The sequence below is a fragment of the Perca flavescens genome, chromosome 6 (assembly GCF_004354835.1).
Source record: "Perca flavescens isolate YP-PL-M2 chromosome 6, PFLA_1.0, whole genome shotgun sequence".
NCBI classification, from domain to species: domain Eukaryota; kingdom Metazoa; phylum Chordata; class Actinopteri; order Perciformes; family Percidae; genus Perca; species Perca flavescens.
In genome coordinates, this window is record NC_041336.1 from 36,577,941 (window position 1) to 36,605,896 (window position 27,956).

Consider the following 27,956-nt stretch of genomic DNA (forward strand, 5'->3'; position numbering starts at 1 on the left):
AAAGACCCTCTCACATCAACTCTCTCCATTTCACTAATGTTCATTCCCACAATCAAGTCATATTTGTGGGAACATTTGTTAGTAGTAAAACAAATATACAAGGGGGCTTTATAAAGTGGTGTTAATTGCCACATCTGCTGCTATTAAAACAATCAAGTGGTATGGCTTCCAATATTTATAGTTGGCGAGGATTAAAAAAGGCCCTGTTTCTAGGTGGCCTGGAGTACAGTACTCAACCAGAACCAATATCATATTCACTTCTGCTACACAAATGTGCATTACCAGTGCCCTTAAGGGATTATTTTCGGACACATTTCTCTGCGTAGAGAGGTTAAGGGAGGCCTAATTCGGAGGTGAAATGATCTGTGAGGCCAATTGGTGTTGGCTAATCTCCCCTCAGACAGGGATTGAAACAATGAGTGTCTCGTTGCAGGGGACAGGTGCTATCATTCACCAGCAAGGCTAGGAGGCATGAGGCTTGGTTTACCAGTAATATGGGGTCCCCTGACTGGGCCCGAGAACTCTGTGTGTGTTTGTGTGTGTGTGCAGACCTTTGAATGGGTGTGGTACAAAGCAGAAAAAAATGGAAAGAATGACTTTGTTTTCATATAAAGCTACACAGTGTTAACAGTAAGTGGAGATATCCGTGGCATGGTCAAAAAGAGAAGGGGCTGCACAGGGTGGTTGACAGGAGGGGAGAAGTTCACAGCACCATGACACGGGTCTTTCCTAGCCGGCAACTACACACTGTGATGAGGACAGATGCTGTCAGTGGATCCATAGTGCTGGAATTTCCTCGCAAAACCTCAGGAAGCCAACTGAGGCCACTGCAGATCCGCAACTACTGGAATTGAACCTAAAGAACTGCAGAGTGAACATGCCAGTCCAAAACTGGAAAGAGAGAGGGGGGATCGATGTAGGGAATGAGGGAAAGGTGTGAACTTTGGAAGTGGTGTGTGTCAAAACTTGTTACAACCGAGGTGGTGTATTTCTGCGGGTGATTGCAGCAGACAAGTAAAGCTGTGAACATGACTCCCCTTTCCTCAGTGTGTTGGAACATTCTAAATCACATGTTCAGTTATGACTCGGTCGTGCTGGTGGCTGAGGCTGGGGTATACAGTGCAGCACAGCTAAGCCCAATTTCCAACAGAGCTTCCAGAGCTGTCTCCTGCCACGGCAAGGGGAAAGGGGAATGAGGAGGCAACCACAGCCAAAAACCAACAGCAGCAACTTTGACCTCAGTGTGATCACACAAAAGCATACTGACTTACTGGTGTGAACCTCAATTATTGAGGATATGGAAATGAGAAGAGACAAAGCTAAACCTTCTGATAATGAAATGAGTAATCACTATGACACTTTAAGTTGCCAATGTGACCGTAACAGTATAACACTTTGTGTCAATCCTTTGAGTAAAAAAGTAACTGTTAAGCTACATGTTAGGTCATCCTGTGATCAAGTTCTGAATAGAAATCCAGACGTGCAGCTATAGTTTGTTTAAAGAAAGTTAAGTCTACTCAAAAAGGCATTCAGCATCTTCTGGAGCCCAAAATCTCACCTTGTTGCCCTGTCAGACAATCTGGCCTTGGCACTAGGCCCAAGCAGCCTTGTTTTCATCGACTGAGAGACAAATTGCGAGTAAAAAAAAGAAAAATTGCGAGTGGATTGAGCCTCAGTAGCCCTTTGCTCATATGAGCTCGTCAGACTCAGTAATAAGAGGGTAAGATGGTAACGTAGGTTCAAGTCCACTACTTATAAGGGCTGTTTTACAAAAGACCCTGGCACGTTTAGCAAAGGTAAAGACAAAGGAGGATTTTTTTGGATAGATGGTCAAAACTACTGGGGACAAATAGAGGGAGAGTAAAAAGAAATCAGGGTGGTCTAGTGGTTAGGAAAAACATCCCATAGGTCCACTTCATTGTCTTGTTGACATGTCAACAACTAAAGCTCTCATTTTGAGTCACTCTGGCTGAAAGCCTCATGATGTCTCATCATTTCATTACTGAAATGGAACAATAAGGTTTAAGGATTTCTACCTTTTAACTGACCCAAAAAAGGAGTGGAGACAGCATTGATTATTTTCTATTCAAATATGACAAACACTTTGCAATAAAGTGAACACATACCAAAACACTTGAAAACATTAACTAAAAGAACTTCAAATAACCAAACTTATTTAAAATGGCTGCGTTATTGCTTTTTACATCCTTTTTTAAAGTGATGTCTGACCCATGTCAGTGTAGTCAGCACCTCAACTTTAACTTGACATTTGCCTAATTCTGCTTAAAAAATATGTTTTGGATAAACCTGGAAGAGGTACATCAGACTACTTTTTAAAGTATTTTGTAAAGTATATGTTTTGCCCTAATTAGTACGTGTGCAGAGGGAGCTGACAGAAAATGAAGAGAGAGAGAGAGAGAGAGAGAGAGAGAGAGAGAGAGAGAGAGAGAGAGAGAGAGAGAGGAGGGACTTATGGCAGGTCTCACAGCTGAAGGCCCAGCATCAGTATCAGCTGCAGTCTGTGTTTCGCTTGAAGGGCTCCACTATCATACATTCATACTGTGTGTGTATGTGTGTGTGTGTGTATGTGTGTCATACAGTAAAGAATGTATGATTGATTGTGTGCGTGTGCATTAGCGAGTATGCCTGAGTTTGTCTGTGTCTGCACGTAGAAGGTGTGCGTATCTCAGCCAGCATCACTCTCAGCTCTGATGACCCGAGGGCACACAGTCTCAGTCAGGCCTGTGTTGATTCTGCACTGCATTCTTCCACAAGGCTTATTTTTAGTTGACAGGGAACAAATCTGGACTCTTTGCCTGTGATTCTGTGATTTTTGGGCCTGTTCCCTCTGAAAACATGAGTGGAAAAAAGGATGTGGGGCCAAACAGGCTGTTACACTTGTGCTTGTTTTAGCTCCCGAGTCTATAAAAAAAATGACAGGGTTTGTAATTATGACTGTGCATGGAGAGGCTCCATGATAGGGCGCTAACTCAATAACTACATGCTGCTCCCACATAAAGACTGATGAGATACAGTATGGGACATTCACCATTCACAGTTAGTTACACACAAACACACACACACACACACACACACAACCTGACTAGAGGTATAACAATTTAATCTAGACTAGCAGCAATGTGAATTATGCTTGCTGTTGTCATTGTATGGGATTCATCCAAATAGACTAAGACAGTGGCCTTCAAACTGGGGTCCGGGGACAAAATATATGACTATTTTGGACATGGGCTTCATACACTGTAATAAAACATCTAAAAGAACAAATCCTATCAGATGGGCAACCTGGGAAGAAATTAAATTAATGGGGGTCCGTGGTCTGATTTGTGTCAGTTTAGGGGTCCTTGCCTTGAAAAGGTTTTTTGAACCACTGGACTAAGAATGTCAACTGTGTTCTCTTTCTGGCCACCTGACAAATGCTATTTCAATAACCACAAATATTTTAGTCCTAGTTTGATACGTAAAGTCCTGATATATCTGCTGTATTGTGCTGGGCAGTAAGCATACAGTTGGCTTGTGTAAAGTCAATGACTCTATCAGATATTACAGACAACAGAACATTTTGTAAAGTTCAATTCTTCAATTCTGTTGTTTGAATGTTTACTATTCTACAATGGATGAACCAAGATTTCTTTTCAAAATGCAACAACAATTATTTACAAATAATCATAGGTAACTACTTGAATGAATTAATCATACTGCAGCATCTTCCCCTTATTCTTAAAATGCAAATAGTGAAGTGTCTCCTGACCTGCTGGCCATGTTCCACTCCAGGGCCGGGTTCTGGGAGCTCCTCTCACTCTCCACGGACACACCTCCTTTGGCTCCCTCCTTCTCTGGCTTGAGTTGCTCCCACTGAGCCGTTCCAATGTTGATGGACTGGAGGTCGACCTGATACTGCCGGTCCTCCACCTCTGAACCCGGGTCACGCAGGATGCCAAGGTGCAATGCACGTCTAGAGGGAAGAGAAGGAAAACGTTATTTAGTTGAGTGACTTTTACAAATCACACAAATACAAATAGTGTGCTAACAAGTCTAGGAAACCCAGGCCAGATTAGATTAGATCGACTTTTATTGATCCCAAATTGGGAATTTTCTGTGCTATAGCAGCAAAATATCAGACACACATACAGAATGTATAAGGAATGATAAATAGGAAAGAAAAAAAAATACAAAGGAAAGAAAGTACAAACGTGTATAGAAGCTGGGAATAAAAATGTACAACTACTTCAATAGTATTTATAAGTATGTAAGTCAAACCTATGTTTATGCACGTTGCACAGTGATTTATATGAGTCTTATCAAACACTCAGTGATGAAGTGTTAAAAAGTTTTATTGCCTGTGGTGGGGGGGGAAACAGGTGTCTAGGTCAAACTGACCTAAACGTAAAAAACGTGAATAGGTTTTATTTATTGTTGTGGGGGTCACATTGGCTCAGGCTGTACTTTATATAGTCAATTACAATGAAGTCCATGACCAGGTAGTCTGTAATACTGAACCAGTAGAGAGGTTCTGGCAGCAGGCCCTAATCACTACGGACTTCTTTCTTCCCTTTGCCTATGCAGTGGTTTAGTTTGTTACAGGGTGATTTATGACTAAATCAAAGCGTTTGGTACAGCCAGGCCTCAAATAGCCCCGCAGGTCTCAGGTGAAATCATTTTCCTTTTATATAAAGTTCAGATTCATGCCAGCTTATCATTGGCAGTAAACATTGCTTAAACCCCTGGCTCTACGGCACAGTAGTGTGGAGACTCTTACCGCCTCTCTCTTTTTCTATTTCTGTCTCCAGAAACACAGGACTTCTACAGTATACACAAACTGTGATATGGTAGAAGAGATGTAGCGATATGGCAGGAGTGGGCAGCGGTGTCTCTGTACTTGAACTGCTACAGTCAAGTGAGCAAACACTGTCCCTTCAGCGCCAAGAAAAAATGATGTCATCTATTTTGCCTTTGAGAGACAAGATCCTGACAAATTCACGAGGCAAAAGGAATAATCAAAATTCAACATCTGCATATGACATCAGGGCTTTCGGTTCGTTATGATATGTTTATTTGTGCTGGTGAATTCAAATGAGAGCTTAAATGGTATAAATAAGGGCTTAAAATGGCTACAGATGTAGTGGCAGCATGAGTAGTTCTATTTGTTTCGGCAACGTCAATGGCAATTTTCATATAGCGTTTCCCTCCCTTAGCCACACTGGGAAGGCCTCTACCAGAGCGTGATGTTATGACAATAAGCACCAAGTACAAAAACAATGGCAATGGGAGATCAGAGGTGTATAACTGGATTTAGCTGGATTTGTTGACATACAAACAAGTGAAACAGATCTTTAATCAACATTTGGAACCACATTTATCAACAGAGTATAATATAAATCAAACCAAGGGCGCTGTAAGATTTGGGTGGGATGTGTCAGTCTAGATTCATTAGGGCTTTTGTAACAGTACCTCCATCACCCTCCCCAACCCCAAAACTGTATTTTTCACATTAAACAAACCACAGTTACCTCATATGCTTTCCAAATTATCTCTTAACTTCAGCTTATTTCGGAGACTCTCTTACTCATAATCAACATTACATGGGAGGCTGCAGCCAAGTCTCTGCGTTGCTGAGCTGCAGGGTCATCTCCAGTGACATAAATAAATATGATAAACATTTGTCTTGGTCATGCAGCCAGTGGAAACCGGTGTGATTTAATATCAAAAGACATATTTCAGCCAATCGCAGGAAACGAGAGAGCTTCATTTCTGACAAATGAGGAGGGGGGGAATTTTGGAAGTTCCCCTTGGGGTGCAATAATAATTGAAGCCAGATTTTCTTGTTGTACATGTGGGGGGAAAACACTGGTGGTTTGACATCTTTGATTGGTCATGTGAAGACCACACTGCTTGGCTAACAGGAATTAGAGAATGCCTTGGGAAAGCACGACACTCACTTTGCCCACCGTATACAAGGACAAACTGAAAACATACAGAGCAGGGCAGGTGGAACACACCCTTCTGCTGGGTCTCACATGCCATTATCAGACATCTGCCACTACCATGTGAAAAATATGGAGCAAATTGCAAATAACAAGTCATAAATGACATGCTTTTGCAGATGAGGAAGGCATAGGAGGGAGGGAAGGGAGAGGGGGGAGAAAGAGAGAGAGAGAGAGAGAGAGAGCGGGAGAGGGAGAGAGATTTTTCTCAAACACAAGTACTTAGTTTTGCCCTTGTTCCTGAGCCAACCTTATTTTAATTGCAGGAAAAGACCACAGAAACATTATTTTTTACGACAAAATTCTGCTATTTATAAAAACGGATCAAAAGCTCTGCAGTAAGAACGCTCTGTTTCATGGCATCCATGGCTATTATTTTTAAAAACATTTCTCCCTCTTCTGACACAATTTAAACCCAATTTGAGTCCGAAAAGCCACTGGGCCGATTTCGCATCAGAGCTGAAATATGAGGGCTCCCATCCAACATTATTATGGCACAAAGTCAAAACCTCCATCCAATTCAAACCCTGCAGTGGGAAACAGCAGACAGAATCATGAAGGCATGGCAGCGTTATGTAGCTAGAATGCAGGACTTGGAAAGAGCGACCCACTGGTACTTCATCACTGAGAAAAAAAATAATGATGGTCCAAATTCCTTTGAACAGAAGATATGCAGACACATTTACAAATGGGCAATTAATTGCAAGTTATGTTCCACTGTTTAGCATTCTTTGGGTCTGTGCATGTGCTGGGCAGAGCATCAATTATGATTTGTGTTATGAAGTAGACGTGTGGGAGGACTGAGTGTTTAACATGTAGCAGATTTGGGAACGTGTGCTAAAGTGGTAATAGGATTCAAGGAGGGCCACATGCATAATGCACCAGTAAACACACACACACATTAGCTAATGCACATGAATGTACTGATAAACAGCAAATGGGCTGACACACTGCTGCTGCATGCCATGGAGGCATTAGGTGCAACCAGTGAAGGTTTTACTTTGCTGCTGCACACAACTTTTAAATAGCATCCAGACTTGAAATACAGAACTTGCACGATAGGAGAGAATGAATTGCAAGAAAAATAAAGTGAAATACATTGAACGTGTTACACGGATACAGAATCACATTGAACAGAGCCACTGGGTAAAAAAGTAAGAGGACTTGTTGAATAAGAGAGAAAGTGAAATCTTGGGAGAGCGTGATTGCAAAGCTAAGGTTTTTGAAGGCTACGTGCGGTTCAAGGTTGTAAAACAAACCACAGTGGGATCTGGTTGAGGCTCGGGGCCCGATGGTAGGACTGTGGGAGCAGTGGGCTGTGTCAAAGACTCTTGCCGAAGGGATCCTTTGGGCCAGGGTGTACCGTGGCTCTTGGCTTTAAATGGCCTCCCACCTTCCTCTCTCAAACTCAATCCATTCCCCCCCATCCCCATCCTCTGCCCCAGGACGATGGGGCAGGAAGCAGCAGGGTAATACCAAACGCCGCTGGCTTCTGGATCTCGTCACTCTGAAACCCGCAACCTGAACCCACAACCCCAGACCTGTTTTTCACTCCATTTCCCCAACAATCACAAGCAATACATGTCTGCTTCCACGTTCAACAGAGGCAGGAGTGTACGTAAATGTGTGTGTGCAAGTGCCTGTAAGTGTGTGTTTAAGAGAGATGGGGCCCTCCGCTTCTGCTCTCCTAGTAGAACATGCGGACCGAGTAGAAATTGTATTGGTATCTCAGGCTTAATTTGGCCAAGTCAAGCTAAATTAGGTTTGTACCAGTCACACGTGTGCTATATTTCATAAGTGTTGCGTTTTCTTTGTTTTGAGCAGACCTCAACTACTGTTTATTTGAATTAAAAGAACACATACACAAACCGTGTCGTTTAAATGTTGTGGTGGGGTCTGCGCATACGCAAAAGGAACATCCAAAAGGCAAAGAGGTTTTGTGAGAGCAGCATAAGTAGTATCGCTCGATAAATTCCAAAAAAAGAAAGTGTTCAATTGAGGTTTTTGATATTCTTTCTCTGTGGCTACAAATGGTATTAGCCAACACCATTAGCACCCAGGAGCTCCTCCATGGTATTTCTGATGTGGCGAGGCCAAAGCTGCACAGTTGCTTCTCAATCCGCTTGCTATGACTCCCAGTGGCTTAAAGCAAGGTCCCAATGGGCCTGTGTGTGTGCTGAGGGGGAATTCATAAGCATTATGATTCATGAAACTTGCAATTACTTAGTAAGTTAAGCACCCCTGCCTACGGTGGTCCGCTCTGAATTGCCAGAAGTTCAGCAACTTCTGAGCTGTGGATTTATGACCCCAGTCAAGACCAATTGCTGTTAATTTGCATCTACCAATTATGGTAATTAAGGCTCGGAATTACAACACTGAGCAGCCCTCGGAGTGAGAGGGGAAAATGATGTCGTGGAACATGGCGACTCAGCAGAATATAAGACCCAGTCCCTCAGGGATTTTTGTACCGCGGCTACTATTTTTGATGACTAGAGCCTTTTTTAACAGGAGTCAAACACGGTCACAAAAACAACAAAATATCCAAGACAACAAAGCTGCAACAATGCTCCAAATTTGTCACAATTGGCAATAACAAGGTTCTTACTTGTGGGTGTTTTAAGCCAACAATTCCAATATACAGTTGATTTTTTTCCTCATTGGCACAATACACAATAAATGAAAAATATGCTTTTTTCACATATTGTGTCTTGGCTTTGATGTAGTGACATATTCCCATGGCAAAGAAATTAATAATCTATTCTTTTTTAGCCCAACAGCATTACTCATCTCCACTGCTGCTCCCAACAGAAGCCTGTTATTCATTAGACTGATTGCACTTTAAAGACACTCATACTCAACCAATTATATCATATTTACACAAGATCTTAGGAGGAAACTATTACTTCTATATACAATACAAGCAGGGCTTAGCTTTAAGCACATACCACCCTCAAGACAACGGTACATGATAGTAAGGAGTTGAGAAAGCACCACAGAAGAAGGCCCTCTGTTTACAAAGACATGGTGCATACCAAAAGTCAGTGTTTGCACTTTGATTTCAACATATCTTAATTACAGGAGTCATTTATCTCCCATGCAGTTTACATGTCAGAGAAGTTATATTGTTATGAACACGGTCGGTATTAGAAGTGTTGCTCTGAAGACACTGGCTAACATGTGCTCGCCATGACGGCCTGTTAAATATGTCAGCGTGGACCGGTGTTATTTATAGGCTCATCATGCACTAATTCAAAATCTGCTTCTTGCATCAGAGCTCCATGTTGCAAAGAAGCCATGAGTGAAGACGGAACAGATATTTCATTTGGCTTTCGGCCGAGGTGTATTTTCGTGAAACTCACACACGCCAGTGACTGTGTCAATTAAACTGCTAATCTTTCATCATAGTCCATGATTCATTGTAGAGTAAAACATACAGTTTGCTACAATCACATAGTGGACACATACTCATTTATTAACACATTATAACGAGAAAGCATTTTTAAAGCCGTATACTATCACATTTCCTTGGCTGTACATCAGTCAGAATGTTGATGCCATTTCAAACTTACATTTCAGTCTGAAGCACTCTGCAGTTTGTCCCTGCTAATAGTATTGCAAGGGCCTTTTATTAAAACTCACAGATGTCGTCTCCAGTGCTCCTGTTCTGCTTCTCTCTCTCTCTCTCTCTCTCTCTCTCTCTCTCTCTCTCTCTCTCTCTCTCTCTCTCTCTCTCACACACACACACACACACACACACAGGTCTGTTTAGCCTTAACTGTGCTCTTCTCCTGCTTCTGCTGGCATGTACTGTAGCTCTAAGCTCAGAACATTCCTAGTATACAGGGACAGCGCTGCCTGGAAGGAGACGTTGGGGGCTTAAAACACCGATGAATTCATCGGCTTTTTAAGAGCAATGACTACTTACTGGATTCCTTCGTACAGTAGGTACATCTGCACTGGATCTACTAAAGAAAGGAACCTACTGTAGCATCCTTATTTGTGAACAAATGTAGTTGAGGCTTCTGCTAAAAATGACTGACATTATTTGCGTGTGACCGTGTGCGTGCATCAGTCTGTCTTAGATGGCGGCGTCTACAATATTTGCATAAGTTGCTGCTGAAAATTACTATGAGTCATGTGTGTGTCACCACAGGACAAAGCTACCATTTTCCTCATATAATTGAGTGGATCAGAGCTTGTGAAATCACTTTCTGTTAGCAGCTACAGATTTGTTATGCTTCCTACCTGCTCTGAAAACCGACATAAGGCTGCTTTTATAAGACATGTCAGGCAGAGTTTTAGCAGTGGGTCCCTGCTGCAGAGGTGTGAAAGGAATGCCTCGCTGACTTCCTCAGACCTCAGATTGAAAACAGATTTAGGTCCCCACCAAGCAATTTCACAATGATGTAATCCCACTGCCATTTTAATTTGAGAGGCCTTATCTTTAATTAATCGCTAAACACATGCGTGGAATAGATTATTCAGAACTGGCTGCAGTAGGGAACATGGCAGGGGTAGCCAAGGATCTGGCTTTCCCTCATATGCAGTCATTTTCATCAAGCTAAAGTAGAACAGGCACATACCTCAATGCTACTTTTACACTAATTAAAGGAAAATAATCCTTTTGCTGGAGGAAGATTCCAGATCCAAAGTCTGTCCCTGGTCTCTGGCAAGGCACTCAGCGTGTTCACTGGTCTGATTGACAAAGCCTGAAGTGAATCAAACTTCTTGTGAAACATAAAGGAGTCAGAATCACCCAGGACCAAAACCATTTATTCCAGCTGACGCAATTTGAAGTAGATTGATGATAATTGATGATACAGCGAGAGCAATACTTGTACAGCTGCACCTCACATGTTGTATCAGACATGCTGTCCAGATTGTCAGAAAATACATGACGCAGTGATGCATATTCCTCTCATTACTCCCAAATCGTATATCACTTATCACTGTTAAACAGAAATTACATTGTAGTCTCTTTAAGACAATAACTACACACTACCAGGACAAACGGGCATAAAAGCACACGCCTGGAAACGCAATTGCATTAAAGCGTAATGCTCACACGCACAAGCAATATACATTCCCTCTATGATATGAGTCTCAAACCAAGATGGTTACAGTCTTCAGAGCATTCTTTGTGATTTACTTCTGCACATAAATTGTTCACTTTGTGCTCCGGCAAGGAGGGTGTTTTATGGAGCTGTAAAATTAGGCCCACTTTATGGATCCAACAGCATGAACCACTACTGTTTTTTCCACTTGATATTGATTAAGCGGTTCAGCATTGCCAAGCTGGTTCACATTAGGCGCTTTGTGTGTATTTTTGAAGATGCTCATTTTTATCTGTGAAAATAAGGGTATTTGGCAGAGCACTTTGAAGTTGATTACACATTGTTTACAGCAATTATTGAATTCTGACAAATGTTTAAAGCAACGAGATTACATATCAAGGCCTTATCCTTCTTCGGATAAAGAATGAAAATTTTCCTAAACAAAGTCAGGGAAATGATGGCCATATTTGATTAGGTTAACGTATGCTACAGGTTTAGCAGACAGGCTGAACAAACATGTAACTGGATAGCTAAAACAGTAGGTCCTACTCGTTGACGTTTGCCTTGACCTTAAACAACATTTTGTTCTAATTCAAATTTCCTTCCAGCAAACAAAGGCAGAGTGAAACAAAATACAATGACTTGATGCTGGAAGCTCCCACATAATGGAATTAAAAACTTATGTCTAAATCACAAGCTTTAAGGAGAGACAGGCAAGACTTTAAGAATACGAGAGCAGCTTAGAAGCCCCTGGTGCGGCCCAAGACTACAGGACTACAACCGCTTTTTCATGAGATAGTGTCCAAATACTTTTATGTCAGCAAGGAAAAACAGCATTAAATAATTACAATAATGTGGGGCACACATGCTTCCTACATCAGCTAATTCTTCCTCCTCTGTAAATGACTGCAGAGCCAGTGTTTAGAATTCTGTAGCGGATCTCGCATTCATCCAAACCGCCGAGTGTATTTATACAAAGTGACATTTCTATATGGGAGATTTCCCCCTTTTCCCCCTATAACTGAAGAAATCACATGGGGGGGGGGGAGAGACTTAACTCCCATGCTCACCTAATTCCACTAGGAGTGCTGTTGATTTGGGGAGGGATAGGGAGGGAAGAATGGAGAAAAGGGACAAAAAAGGGGTGGATGGGAGAGGGACTTCAATTCAATTCATTTGTATTTATAGTATCAAATCATAACAAGAGTTATCTCAAGACACTTTACAGATAGAGTACGTCTACACCACACTCTATAATTTACAAAGACCCAACAATTCCAGTAATTCCCAACAAATGTAGCACAAATGCAGTAGAAGTCAAGGGGGGAAGTTAATAGACAGTCTGACAATGTCATAGCAGACACTAGACTTAAAGAGCTCACAGGTTTTCCTAATGACATTAACGATGGCTCCTATCTATTTAGGCGTGCGACAGTGAGCCATTATTAATTGTTCACACCTGTTCTTTTCCTACTGTGACATGCCAAAATGCTGGAGAAATTAAAAGAGTGAAGTACACCTCCATAAATAGTTCCATACATCAACTTTACATAATTACCTCCGTGATAATGTTCTACTGTTTGTCCCTCTCCTAACATCTTATTCTGTTTTCTCCCCCTCTCCTCTTTTGCCAGTCAGTGTTTTGGTACAGTGACTCCAGAACAGTAAGGAGGAAGTGGCCCCTGCGGGCCAGGCTCCTGACAAACCACAACTCTAAACAGGCAGTGCTGTGAAAATATGGCATTCAAACAACACAATGCCAAAACTTCTGACCACCATGCCAACATCAAAACAGCTGCAGGCTCTGAGAACATTTGTTGGGGAAAAAAAACAAAGAGAACGAAATGGATAGAAAAAAGGGACAAACTAATACAAGAAGTAGCAGGAGGGGAGTTAAAAATCTAAAACATGCAAAACAGAGCTTCAGGAGTGTCTGCGTTGAGCTGGAGACCGGAGTGGGCCTTGTTTTTATTAGAAAGGAACTATGAGATGAGAATAAGACAAGCCCTCTGTGTTTCTGTGGGATGAAGTTTCTACCCCCTTTAAAACATATTGAAAAGGAGACTATGTTGTGAAGCAAGAGGCTGCAGGGAGAGATTGAGAAATCAAGTGAAGGACGCTGTAGGAAGGAAGGAAAGAAGGAAAGAAGGGGGAGAACGAGAGAACTTCTGTTGAGTAGAAACGCTGTACAGTGAGTAGTCCAGGTGTAAAGAATTAGAGGAGATGGCACATCAAACAGGGCTGTGCTCGGCCTCTTTCCTGTAGCCCTTGTGGCAGGAAATGTTCTACGCATCCTGTGAGCTGACTAGAGAGAAACTGACGAGAGGGAGCAACGAGGAGACCAAATAAAGTGGGAGGTGAAGAACAGATGAGGGCACATGTAGCAAATGTTCAGCAGCATCCTGCAGAGAAGAGGGAGATTAGAAGACAGGCAAAACGGGAAAAAAAAAAGACGGAGGACATTCTGCAGAACACGGGAGGGAGAAAAGGGCAGGGAAGAAGTGAGAGAGTAAGGAGAAGGGGGAGAAGTAAGGGAGAAGGTAGGAAAACCTCTACACCATCCCGTGAGATGGCTTGGCACTAATGGGCTGGGTGGAGGGGAATAAGAGAGATGGATTGTAGGATACATGGAGACTGAACCATGTATAGACAGGGGAGTAATACAGAGCAGGCATGAAGTTGAAGTAGGCCAGTTAGGGACGGGTGGAGAGGAGGAAGAATTAATTAAGGGCAGAAAGCATACTGGAGAGAGTAGAAAAAAATCTATTTTTTTATATTAAATCTATTCTCCAAACTATCATTTTGCAAATATTCGCTCATTTCCATCAGCATCTCTATATTTAAGTCTTTCAAAAGGTAAAAATAATAACCTGAAATTCTATATGTCAGCTCCCTAATGTTCTTAGTTGGCTTCATGTGGCTTGGATAGAATACTCTGCGTTGGTGACTGAGAAGGAAGGTGACAAAGACTAGTGACAGGTTCAACCATGGACAGTTAAGCAGGTTAAATACTAGCAATTCTACTGTGTATGTCTCACAGAAACAACAGACCGCACAGTGACGTATGTGTGTGGTTGAAAACACGTGTGGGATGTGCTTGATGTGCACAAGTCTAAGTGTCTGTACAAATGCAGTTTGCAGAGTGTGTGATATGGTGTGTGTGTGTGAGAATGTTTGTGTGCTTCTCTGAGACATGTCAGGTTGTGATGTGTGAGCCTCTTGTCTCGCTGTGCTGTCTGTCCAACATGTGTCTGTCAGCTGGATCGCTCCCTCAGCCTTCAAACCAGCCTTCTGCTCCTTAAAAAAACAACTCTCATGTGGCTTTAAAATGCTAATAACATCAGTCCATTACCAGGCTACACAAAATATGAGGCCTTAAAAAAACTCCTTTCAAAGCCCTTCAAATGCCTTCTCAGTTGTTAGAAGAGGAGATGGAAAAATATCAAGGGGGGGAACAATGATGCTTTAAACACTGGCTCCTCGTCATTACTGAGGAATGGATGGAAGTCTTGCCAACAGTTGGACATTTCATTTCAGCATAAATATATGGAGCAAAGCATATTTGCTCAAGTTAATAATTTTTAACTTGTGCGTAACTAAAGCCCTGCATGCGTGCGATGATAAAGTGACAGGGGTGGGGTGCTGATTGGAGGGCTGTTTTGTGTGTGTGTGTGTGGGGTAAGTTATGGAGAGAAGAAAGGAGACCACCGCAGTAGAGTTGTCTACACGGTGGCTTCACATTTCCCTCTGTGGTTCTCTCAAACCTGCAGCTGAAGTAACATGACTGACATTCACACAGACACACACACAGACACAGACAGACAGAGACAGACAGACAGACAGACAGACAGACAGACAGACAGACACACACACACACACCTGCCAGCCTTACTGTGTGGAGAGTCTCTTTCTCCAGGCCAACCTTGGCCAAGTAAACTACTGTGTTTGATTTGGAATGTCTACAAAACACAATATTTAAGTGCACATCAATAATAATTCAATAGCCTCTTAAAGTGTAATACACAGGAAAGGGAAACATCTGTTACATTCTACATTCGGTTCATTTATGGTATACATATATTCTAAATACCACACAATTTTTGAAATAAATGTGGGCTGAGATAGAACTGGAGTGTGGAACAAAAACTACATAGACACTGTTACAGTACAAATGCATTAAACTACTACTACAGATGCATTAATAGGGATTGTTACGAAGTGAGTGCCTCAAGACTGCAAACACACAGGAGAGTATGTCCAAGTTCCACGCATTTGTTTATTTAGGAAGAATATTTGTGTGTTAAGCAAGAAGGTACAAAAGTGACGGAACAAGACCAAACATATGGATGTAGAGGGACTAAAAATAAAATATTAGAGTTCATAATATACTGTACATTAAAAACTGTAAGCTATTTGATATTTAGCAGGATTGAGTAAAAACAACTGGTAAAGACCAGGAGGAGGAAGACAGTTCTGAGCCTACTTAAGTGCCAGCCTGTGGTTATTTCAAGCCTGGTTGGGCCTCCTGGGGTTGTAATGTGCCTCTTATTACACAAGCATTAGGCAATTATGCCACTGGTTTCACATTGGCTTCCCAGAGCCACAGAAGAGCTTGTGGCTTCACACATGGACATTTGAAAGCATCTGCACATTCCTTCTTTCTTGAGGTTGACTTCTATTTTTTTTTCGTCTTTCGTACTTTTACTCAATTCTCCAATTGCCACTGCTTTGGTCTGATGTTCTACTGAGTAGCCTACTGATAACTGCTGTTTGGCAGGAAACTACTGACCACACACACACACAAATATATGGGCACATTCCTCCGGAAATACACACAGGATATGCTAACAAAGTTAGAGTTGTATATATACAGAAACTCAACATCTAGGTTGCTCATTCTTCTGAAAAAAGAAAAAAATAATTACAATACACACTACCATATTAATGATGTTGAATTGATATGTAACTATTCAATGTAATTTGCCAAAGAACTAAACTGTTGACAACTGTAACAGCACTACATTGTAACTACACACAAAGCCTTACTGCTCTGAGAAAAAAAGTTGCCAAAAAGTAAGTAAGGTTTGTTAATATAGCACCTTTCACAAAGTGCTTAACATTTAAAACAATTAAACAATACAAGCAATACAAAAAGAGAGATTGCAACACAGCACAGGCATGACGAGAATAAAACTGCATCAGAACAAAAGTTATTTGCTAACCAAAAGCATGTCTGAATAAAAATGTTTTCAGCTGTTTCATAAAAGCGTCACAGGGAGTCCAGGGATCCCAATGATAAGGGGAGAGTATTCCAAATATTATAAGCCCAGTCACCTCAAGTTTTATAGTGGGTGAGGGACATCGAGCAAATTTAGCTCAGATGATCTAAGAGCCTGATTTGGCATATAAGGTTGGAAGAGGTCAGTGATATACTGGGGAGTTAAGTTATGCAGGGCTCTTAAAGTTACCACTAGTACTTTAAAATCAATGCAAAATGTAATAGGAAGCCAGTGAAGTGAGGATAGAATTGGTGTGATATGTGATCTCTTGTTACTTGTAGTTGAAAAAGCTCTCCCTCTGTTTCAGATCTTGCTGTGCATATCGACACATGGCTCAAGTTCAGCTATTTCAATGTAAATCATATGAAAAGAAACTAGACAAAGTAGAGACACACGGACTATCAATACAGTATCCCTGAATTCCCCCGACAGTCCACCTGGCCTCCGCTACTGCTGTGGGACTGGCCAGTCAGAGCGTCCCTGTCAGTACAATGACAGCTTCAAACCAACCACACAGGATGCCAGAACATCAACATGTCATGAGCAGGGAGAAAAGGAACTAAAACACAATACTGCATAAGGCTGGGGTTTGACTACACACACATACACAAAACATACGCAGTTACAATTTCATACACACACACACATCAGACTTTGACAGGGTAACACGGGTAGAATGTGTGTATCACATGCTGCATTAGAGCACAGAGCTTCCTATGTTGGTAGTATGGGTGTATTCTTAGAACTCTTTGTATCCTGCTTCAGGATGAACCATTTACACCCCCCCTCCCCCCCGTGGTCAACCCCTGGATCAGGCCCTTTTATGAGTGCAGGACAGCTGAGGGGTGATCCCTCTCGCCTCTGTCAGCATGCATCCCGACCTGACCGACAGCAGTATGCCAAAACACAAGAGCAGTTTCCGGGAAGCTCTGAATTAAGGTCTGTCACCTTGAGTGCCATCAAACAAGGAATGCGGAACGCTTTCATAGCAGCACACTGACAGATGTTAAAGGGGGGAGAATCTATACTGTGTGTGTTTCAGTTTTGTATCAAAAGGACGTGAAAGGGGAAACTGCACTGCGCACACACCCAGGGTTAATGAGGTAATTGGGCGGGGCCAGAGGAAGGCCATGGCTGTTACCAAAATGAAAAGGGTTTATCTTCCAATGAGAATGAAAATGTGCATAGCAGTTATTTTTGAAATTGAAAGGGTTCATCATTCGAGGAAGATGATTTTTATCAGTTAATGTCGGGGCATTTACCTATTTTCAGATTTCTTGTATAGAACGTTTTTAAATTGACCAGAGGAGGTCATAAAAATCATTAAGATTCATCCTCTGAGGACCGTGATTACATTACATGTCATTTAGCTGACGCTTTTATCCAAAGCGACTTACAATTAAATGCTTTCAACTGTGAAGGTTCAAACTCCAGACAACAAGTAGTAAGTCCAAGTACATTAGCTTTAAAGTGATGGTTCGGAGTAATTTCACCCTAGGGTCCTTTGCACCATGACCTCGAGCCAAACACCCCCCCAGAAGCTTTTTTCACCTGGGTCTAACATTGGGAGAGTTAGCGTAGTAGCATTATCAGCTGAATAGCTTAGCGCAGGGGCTAATGGACCCACGTTTGTATCTGGTAAATGACCCCACTAATAATGCCCGAAATGATACCAAACGTCTACAGTAGTACATATAGGTTATGTACTCATAAAACGATGGATTGGAAAGTTTGTAAGTACACCAGAAATTTATGAACACTTGCCTGCTGGCTTCTGCACTCTGCTGTTGTTGCTGCTGCCGGCAGTAAGACGAGTGCTTAGGGCCGTCTACAAATTACAACACCGAAAAGAGATGCAACAAAAATATTTTTTAATTTAACTTTTTTAAGTAAGTGCTGTAGTATAACTAGCAGGAGACAAGTAATAACTGAGATAAGTTTGGAGACATTAGCTTATTTAATCATTAAATTAATAAATATTTTTGTTGTATCTCTTTTCTGTGTTGTAATTTGTAGACAGCCCTAAGCACTCGTCTAACTGCAGGTAGCAGCAGCAACAGCAGAAGCAACAGAGAGCAGAAGCCAGCAGGCAAGTGTTCATAAACTTCTGGTGTACTTACAAACTTTCCAATCCATCGTTTTATGAGTACATAACCTATTTGTACTAGTGTAGAAGTTTGGTATCATTTCGGGCATTATTAGTGGGGTCATTTACGAGATACAAACGTGGGTCCATTAGCCCCTGCGCTAATAAGCTATTCAGCTGATAATGCTACTCTACGCTAACTCTCCCAATGTTAGACCCAGGTGAAAAAAGCTTCTGGGGGTTTGGCTCGAGGTCAGGGTGCAAAGGACCCTAGGGTGAAATTACTCCGAACCATCACTAAGCAAAGCTACAAAGAGACATATGAAAGTGCAGCTTCAAGAAGATTACCCACAGCAAATTTAACGGAGATCCATGTAACAGTTTTTACAATATCTGTTTAATGTTGGACTAATTAGACTTTAGTCTCTGTGACCTGATGGTGCCACCACAAGAAACATGGAGGTATTCTCAAAATGACTAGAATTGACCCTCTTTGAACCATAGATGTCCATACCAAATATCATGGATATCCAAAAGTAATTAAAATATTTCAGGCTGGATCAAAGTGTTGGACCAATGGACCAACTAGTCAACATGGCCTTCCCAATAGCCCCTCCACTTAGTGCCAAAAAAAAGAGAGGGAAAATAAGTTGTGGTTAACTTGTTTGATTCCCCTGCGGTGAGTTCTAATACCCCCTTCTCTCCCTCTTCTCTGCACATTACATCGGAATCATATGCATAAAAATGGCCATAAAAATGTAACGCAGAGCCCAGGCTGGGGTTTTCTCCCTCCTAATCCCCCTAAACCTCTAACTGCAGGCTGAGAAATACAAGTGTTGTGGTGCAATCTTCTCACAGAGCAGAGGGCCTGAGAATAACATCACAGAGGCCACAGCTATTTATGGAATGAACCACAGGCTGTACACAGAAGTCAGCAGACACCACAACACAGCACACAAGACACTGTATACAGCTCCCTACTCATATACAGCACAAGACACTGCCAGCTAAACACAAAGTGTAGAGCTGCGGTCAAAATCTCTTCAATGTTGGATAAGTGGAATTAGAGGGACAGAAAGAGAGATGATAAAGATACAATATGATATATAGGTAAATAGATACAGCTATAAATCACCGATTTTATTCAGTATCCATATAAACTTTACTTATTAGTCTGTTCGAGGGCCTCTTGTCAGACAGAAAGAGGGACGGCTGGCGGTCAGCGTGGAGTACACCCTTAAAAAGACTGATAGCCTTAAACCGAGTAGTTGACTTGATTGAACACAGCGGTAAGGTACTCTGGTTAACAGTTTAAAGATCAAATCCACTAACGTTCATCTGGTTTCCTCTGTTCTGCTCTCGAGACATTAGCTCCACAAACACAAACTAAGTCTCTCCCTCTCTCTCTCTCTCTCTCTCTCTCTCTCTCTTATGTCTGAAGAGGCAAATGGCATTTTCGAGCCTTCCAGGAAATCAACTTCAATGCCATATGATACAGTATGTTCCCTGTATCATCTGGGAGACAGAGAAATTGATCTGTCACACTGGTTCCCACTGAAAAGAATGACAAATATTATTTCATCAAAAGATGAAGAAGAAAAAAAAAAAAAAAGGTGAAGAGGGAAATACTCTGCCTCAAAGCCACAGCAGTATTCAGTGTCTAAACTTTCTGAGCACATTACGACACGTTGTCTGAGGGCTGTTTCAACATGAGCCCCACCGAGCCCGCTCCCAGTCTCAACTGCCGGCTCTGCGAAGGCTATCCTGTCGGATTCAAAACATAAATTCTTGGGCAAACTTTAATAAAAAGGGGCGTATGATTCACTCTGGGTAGCAGCTGTCCCCATTCTTAAAACAATTTGATGTTGCATTAATCCTGAGTGTCAAGGCAATGTGAAATATGTCCTCTGCGTTTACCAGCACCAGGTGTTTCATTTGCTGGACTGACAAAAAAACAATGTTTATTCTGGCTGACCCTCCAATCCTTGCTTATTTTATCTTCTTTCTCTGTAAAAGAGAAGGAAAACACGGGTGTACATCCAAAGTGAGAGAGTAGAAAATAGGTTTAAAAGAAAAGGGAGAGAAACAAATGGAGCTAAATGATTTACAGTTCACCAAGACAGGTCTAGCTCTAATCATCTCTCGTCTCCTTCCTCAGACTCCCAGGCCCAAAATGAGCACAGCAGGACTGAAGCCCCGGCCTCAGGAGCCCTCAGAGCCATTCTCGTTGACGAAATATGTTGCACTATCAGCCACTTCACATGTGTTTGACTGCTGGGTGGGTCTACTATAGGACTTCTCTGTTGGCTGGCTCAGGTTCAACAAACTCTCCTGGCTGAGTGCCATTTCCCCCTTTTCTGCCCTAAAAGCTTTTTACTACTGAATTACATGATGATAACTGGACATTTGCATTTAACACAAAATAACTATACTCACTGTAAGACAAGTGGTTAGTATCAAAATGGATTGCTGTAATAACATATATTTAAGTCAATATACTCACATGAAGCAACTAAAAGATCAGAACAGCTAGTTAGCCAAACAAGCACCAATGCAATTAAAAGAGATTTACTAAGTTGGTTTGGTTTTGTCTACAGTTCTGTGATAATGACACACTGGCATATTTTCACAAAAGATAAAATTTAGAATAGCAAGAGTGTAGAGTTGAGATTTTAGATCCTCTGATTATAAAAGTAGAGACCAAAATAGATAAAGGGAACTTTGATTTAAAAGGCACGTGTCTGGCTGGGTAATCCCCACAGACACCACTTTTACTGTTCTAAAATGCTACTCTGCATACTCAAAGCACTGAGTAGCAAAGTACTACAGCAGCAGGGATACATTGAGAAGTTTTACAACATAACTCCTTTCAGCACTACTGTTACAAAACTTCTCATCATCCAGGCTGCTCTGCATTGGCAGCTTAAAATCCTTTTTTTTTTTATGTGGTGATACAGATATTACGATCATTGCCACCACTGCCTCTGAAAGGAGTTTATCATTAAACCTGCTCAGCAGCCAGGGAAGTTTTTAAAGCAACTCCTAAATCAGTGTATATAAGTGTAGGTCCTGAGTGTCACCGTGTGTGGCCTGAGCAGCTTCTCTCCTCCGCTGCGTCAGCGAAGCAAAGCCGGCGCACTTTTTGCTGGTGTAAACAAACGGGGAAATGGGGCACTTGGCAGCCGACTAAAGTGAGTGATGAGGCAAGTGTGCACTGAAGCATCTAATGAATCATTTGCTGGGAACTCTGGGTTTTATGAGGAAAAGAAAGATGAGGAGGAAGACAAGAAAGAGGGAGGCCAGCTGAGAGCATAAAAAAATGAAAAGAAAAGAAAGTAGGAGAGCCGCAGCTGTCATACAGACGCCTGAGAGGATCATTCAGTGTTTTGCCCCAATGTGAGGACAAGAGATTAGAATGCATAAAACTCACAGGGTCTCCTAATCCTACTACTAGCACAGCAGCAGCATGTGAACCCAAGTGACCGCTGGTGAATTTACTGAGGTGACTGCTGACGCTGTGACAGGTCTGCACCTTTGAACAGAGCTGATGTGCTGAGGGCCTATAAGCAGCTTTATTCCACACTTTGCCTTTACTCCTACAGCCTCAATAGAGGCAGTAAAAGTATTACATCTGCTACTACTGAATGAACAAACGGTGAAATCTAACAATGGTGATTACAGTAGAAGACAGGATCTGATCTATACATAAAAGAAAATACATCATAATTTCAGTGTTCATAGTAACCAAGGCCACTTAGTTCGACTGACTTCTTTCCATTCATCTATCTGGATACATTATTGTAATTAAGTTGTATATGAAAAGCCGTTTTTCGAAATCTAGAGTGTAATGACAGTTCTCACAAATACCATGTTAGCTACAGAGTGACAATTAACCACAATTGCAAACTGCATAGTTAACTTATAGTTAGTTCATATTAACTCGTAGGTTTTATAGTATGCCAAGGGTACATTAGTTTGTCAGGACGACTGAACTGAGCACCCAAAATGTTATAATGTGAAACAAACAGTTATTTAGTCAAGGTCTAGTTAGGCAGTCAATGCAGTAGAGTTACCAGCTAAACCATTTTATCTTGTTAATGAATATTGTAAAACATGGATCAATTTAGAAGTCAAACAGAAATACAACTGCTCTGCCAAAAGCTTCTGACTAATTCAATCATTTACTGTCAGGTAGAGGGGCGTATCACAACATTCTGGGCCCTGTAGAAATGGGTCCCTCCCCACATCCACACCTATTCATTCTAGCATCTATTTGGGCCCTCCCCCCAGTATATCCCTGTATCCACACATACACGCCCAATACAAGGATGTTACCAGAGGAGAAGGGTGCATATAACTTAGTGCCAGGGAGTTTTATTGGTAACAGGCAGGGTCCTGGCTTCAGTGGGCTGTGTTTATCTGTGGAGGGGGAGATCCCCATCACAACCACTTATTAGGACATATATGTGGGTTCAACCAGGCAGCCATTCAACAGCAATAAGCGGCTTACTGTACTGACCACAGTTTGCTGGGACGGGGACCAGTCTAACCAACACTAGAGCGAGAAGAAAAAGCAAGACAGGACGAACATAACAAATACACATGGAGACAGAGAGAAAACAAATTGAAAAAGAGACACGGAGGGTAAACGTGACATCCGAAGGTGTGAAAGAGCGGAAAGTAATGGATGGATGTATGAAAAAGAGCTATTTAGTTATACATATTATATTATATACATACTGTATGCTGCAGCCAAAAATAAAAAGCTTGCAAGAGCAAAAAAAGAGAAGGAAAATGACAAAATTGGAGAAGGGTCAAAGAGGGCATGAACAGAAAAAAATCATCATTTTATTTAGGGATGGGTACCGAAACCCAGTATTAATTGGGCCTCAGCTGAGCTCACACGCACACACGCACACACGCACACACACACACACACACACACACACACACACACACACACACACACACACAGCGCATAGCAGATCAGAGAGGCCGCAGTGGAGACAACTAGTAGTTACAGTAGCCTACGTCTATATTGAAGACGTTCCACTTCCGGGATTGTTCAGGCACAGGCGGAAATTCCGCCGGATGTCCGTCCCCTTCCTCTTTCTTTGTGTTGGCGTTCTAACCTCCGGTGGATTTCTGAGGACTATGGTTAACTGCTCCTCAGATCTCTGCAGGGTAAATCCAGACAGCTAGCTAGACTATCTGTCCAATCTGAGTTTTCTGTTGCACGACTAAAACAACTTTTGAACGTACACATGTTCCACCAAAACAAGTTCCTTCCTGAGACTATTTTCCAGCGGCACCGTGGCTCCGTGTGGCACTTAGCGCCGCCCAAGACGATTGTGATTGGTTTAAAGAAATGCCAATAAACCAGAGCACATTTTTATCTCATCGCGGAATGCTGTGTGTACTAGCCAGACCCTCGTCTGCAGCGCTGTGGAGGAAGGTCTGGCAATGCGAGACAACTGTAGCCTAAGTAAGTGCAATAAAACCTTTGCGGGGGGAAAAAAAGCCAATACTTAAAAAATACAACTGACAACAAGTATAAACATGTAGAAAGCTCTGTCGCTTTTTGTTATTTGAGTAGTTTATGCTCGATGGTGTTTGAAGCCCCCAACGTCTCCTTCCAGGCAGCGCTGCGACCGTTGATTTCAAGGCACCTAACCCTAACCATAGCCTAATCCTAGTGCCTTCCTGGCAGCGCTGCCTGGAAGGAGATGTTGGGGGCTTAAAACAATGATAAACGTAGTTTATCTTTTGGGGTGAGGCTATTTGCACCCCTGGTACAATTAGCAGTGTATGCTATTCGTACCCTGGTGCAATTAGAAATTAATGCTATTCTAACCCTGCCGGTGCACACAGCAATGTGTTCTATTAATACCCCCTCTGGTACAAATATCAATGTATGCTATTTGAACCCCTGTGCATTTACAGTACCTTAGCATATATTTACACACAGTTATCCATACTACTCATGTATTACACCTTTTTGGAATATTATCGCCCTGACATTCTTACCCTAACCATAACCAATCCCACTCCTTTTGCCTAAACCTAACCAACCCAACCAGAGCAGGCATATTCATGAGTCTTCCCCTACCACACTGCAAAAAAAATTTGCATTCACGGGCCCTGACTTGCGCAATTGCATGCAAATTATCCAATCCAAAATGAAAAAAACAACATCACCTCAGCGGGGAATCAAACTCCAGACTCCCAAACCAAAGCGCGGTGTTCTAACCACTCACCTAGCAGTTCTTACAGAATGTTGTACAACTGTTTACCACTTGGTGTCTTCAAGCCTCAGTTGCTAGGTAATCATACTGTATAAAAAAAATAGGTAGTAACTAACAAACTAATGGTTGTATGCTTTCACTGAAGACAGAAAGTGCAACTGTAGTATCCATTTTCCGCTAGAAATTCAACTGTTATAAACTTTAGAGACAAAACTTTCCTAATATGTCAATTTCTGCAGTCATGGAAGATGAACGTCTGCCATGATTTCGGTGCACGCGAGCAAAATGTTTTTGTTGTTATGTCACAGGGTGTGAATAGCTCAGCTGTGTGGCCAAGGCTATTCGTACCGGGGGTGCAAATAGACACTTGTTATCTTTTACCGGGCCGCTGAAGCGCTACCTGCTTCCTCATGTTGCCTGCTTCCTCGGGCCAATGTTGAGCAATTGTACAGATTTCTTTCGCAAAACCGAGCAAATCTTGCAAGAAAACACCCTGATAATCTATTATTAATTATATTGAAGACATATCAGATATAAATAATATGATTCTGATAAATGATCAAATATGCATTCCCTGCTTGCCAACCCTTTTGATTTCCCTGCCCCTCTCCCTGTAGATCTCCTGGAGTGTCAATTCTCCTGATTTTTACATGATGAAATATCAAAATCTGCCCAGAAAGTTAGGAAAAGGGAAGACAGAAAGGAAGAAAGGAAGGAAAAAATGAAGATGGACATAAGGAAGGATAGAGAAAGAGTGAGGAGAAGAAGGGGAGTAGATAGAAAAAAACTGCTGATAAGAAAAAAAGATAGAATAAATAAAAAAGATACAGCAATCAAAAAATGTGAAGAAAATAAGGATAATAAGAAGTTAGGTGATGAGAGTATATTACTGCTTAAGAGGTAGAGTGGGTTATAAACACCAGAAAAAGAAAGTAGGGAGTAAGAACAGACACATTTTGGAAAGTGCATGAGAAAAAGACACAAGAGGAGGGAGTGAAATAAGACATAGTCCATTGATACAGCCACATCATGTTGACTTGGCTCTGCATCACCACTGACACAGCAGCCGTGTCTGCCGTTACCGTAGAAACACAGGCATGTGCACTACTCAAAACAAAAAAACATATTTTGCGGCAGTGGGATGCTCCCTCAGTCTCACCATGAGGTAACCGAGTATGTGACGGAATCTAAAGCTGTGTCATCTAGGTGTGGGGATGTCGGGAAATGTGCAGGATATTTTAAGACACACACACACACACACACACACACACACACACACACACACACACACACACACACACACACACACACACACACACACACACACACACACACACACACACACAGAGTTGAGGGACATACATATATGCAAGAAGGTCAAGTTAATTTTTTATCATTTAAACTTTTGTACAAAAAAAAAACTTTTAATTGTTTAGATAATACAATATGTATGGATTTTGGAGCTTTAGTTGCATTAAATATAAAAAGATTTAATGTATTTATATATTCCCTTTGTTTTTAAGTACATAAAAATCTTTAACTACAAATGAACTAAGGCAACCAAAACTATTTGATTTATTTCTAAAAAGAAATTAGCTAAAAAAAAATAGTGTTTTTAAAACAACCACGAGATTAGCAAACTGATGTCATGTTTTAACCCTCCCATCTAGACATTTTAACATGCGTCTCTCTGCCTTTAAATAACGTACACTAAATCTCCACATGGTACTTGAAAGAGCGCTCCTCGTTCACCCCAGCATACAAGAAGCTTTCAATTAAGTGTCCCATAAGTGAAAAGAATCTCATTGGAAAAAGGAGAAATGAGAGAAAATGAGAGGAAATAGGAGTGGGGAGTAAAAGATCTCGGAGATTTTACAGAGGGCCCAACCACAAGAAAGTCAGGGCTGAATGCATACTGGACATTCCCTGGGCCGGCGCTCATGTACTTTGAAAAAGCCCACTTTTTCAAGACAGGAAAATGATTTCAGCTGTGTAATTTGACAGCGGCCTTGTAGCTGAAGATGGAGAGGGAGAAAGAGGGGAAGCCTGCAGCTCTGTGTCATAATTCCTGCTCAGTGAAAGAAGCCGCTGGGGACCTAGTCCTTCAGGGAAACAACATTCGACATCACAAGATCAAATGAAATAGTGTTAATGGTTACCAAATGAACCTGGTGGTGGATATCAACTTGGCTCTACAGCTTTACAGTCAAACAGGTTTATTTTACCTGCTTTGAAGAAATCTATCTACTCCAAATGATAAATACACACTGTACCTTAAAAATGTTGAGGCTGAAAGGGAAGCTGAGGAGCTTTGAAGTGTGTCAGAAACACAGTATCAATACATGCTCTGTCAGGATGTTTACATACGCGCGCTATTTTAGCCTTCGCTCTTGTCTTCTCTCACAAGGTGGCATTACAGTAAATCCTGCTTTTAGACATTGTGAGGCAATCATTTCATGTACAGTAGACAATAACAGCATGGCTGCTTAGATCAGTCATTCAATTATGATAACGGATGTAATTAGTGGTGGGCTTTAAACAGAATTGTAGCAAATGGCTACTGGCACTCACAGACATATGTTTTCCTATAGCCACAATTTGTAAAGGATTGTAAACACACATTGGTTTGGATGATTACAGACTCTCACATTGACTTTGTCTATACGACTTGGGGGAGCGCACAAAGTCAAATTCAGCACTGATAAAGCACATAACAGTGCCTTGTAATGGTATGTCAACAAGTCCCTGATCTCAGGGTTATCAATCATGTGACTCAGAAGTGTGATCATCCTAAATTGGAGGGCAGATGTGAACAGGGAAGGTGGTGAGGATAATGCATGGTTAGACATGGCAGAATGAACACAGAGAGTGGTTGGACATAATTCCTGGGTTTCGCTGCAGAGAGGGAAGTGGTGACTCTTGGCTTCTGTGTGTAGAGGTTAAGGGGGTGAGTGAATGTGGGTGTGTTTGTACACATGGCCATGTCTGCTGCTACGGTTTGTGACAGAGTATGTATATGTGTATTTTCTGTGTGCATAGGTACAGTATGTGGTGGTGTTCATTGCACATTTTGGTGTGAATGCATGAGTGTAGGCAACTTATTGTGTTTGTAAGTGCATGTGTGGACTTTGTATATTGAATGACTATGTGCGTGTGGAGGGCTACATGCTAGTCTCGCTTTGCCAGACCTATCTCCACAGCGCCGCGGAGCAACATGGCGGCGTGAGTGAGTGTTCAGGCCAGGGTGGAGTGGTGTGCGAGGCAATCTATGTCTATGAGCAGATGTGGGC

General features: G+C 41.8%; 1 protein-coding gene across 3 annotated transcripts in view; it reads right to left on the reverse strand.

The window, feature by feature from the left end:
* The window catches only part of vps13b (vacuolar protein sorting 13 homolog B), a 372,345-nt gene that overhangs the window by 123,535 nt on the left and 220,854 nt on the right, over window positions 1-27,956 (reverse strand). For 2 of the 3 annotated variants that reach the window (XM_028581590.1, XM_028581591.1), the window contains exon 32: window positions 3,894-3,973. Coding sequence is in view for 1 of the 3 variants with exons in the window: in XM_028581593.1 (XP_028437394.1) it covers window positions 3,770-3,973 (204 nt within the window). In the remaining 2 variants the exon portion in view is untranslated. Of the gene's footprint in view, window positions 1-3,769; window positions 3,974-27,956 lie in introns of those variants that run through there. The other variant, XM_028581593.1, reaches the window with a different exon arrangement.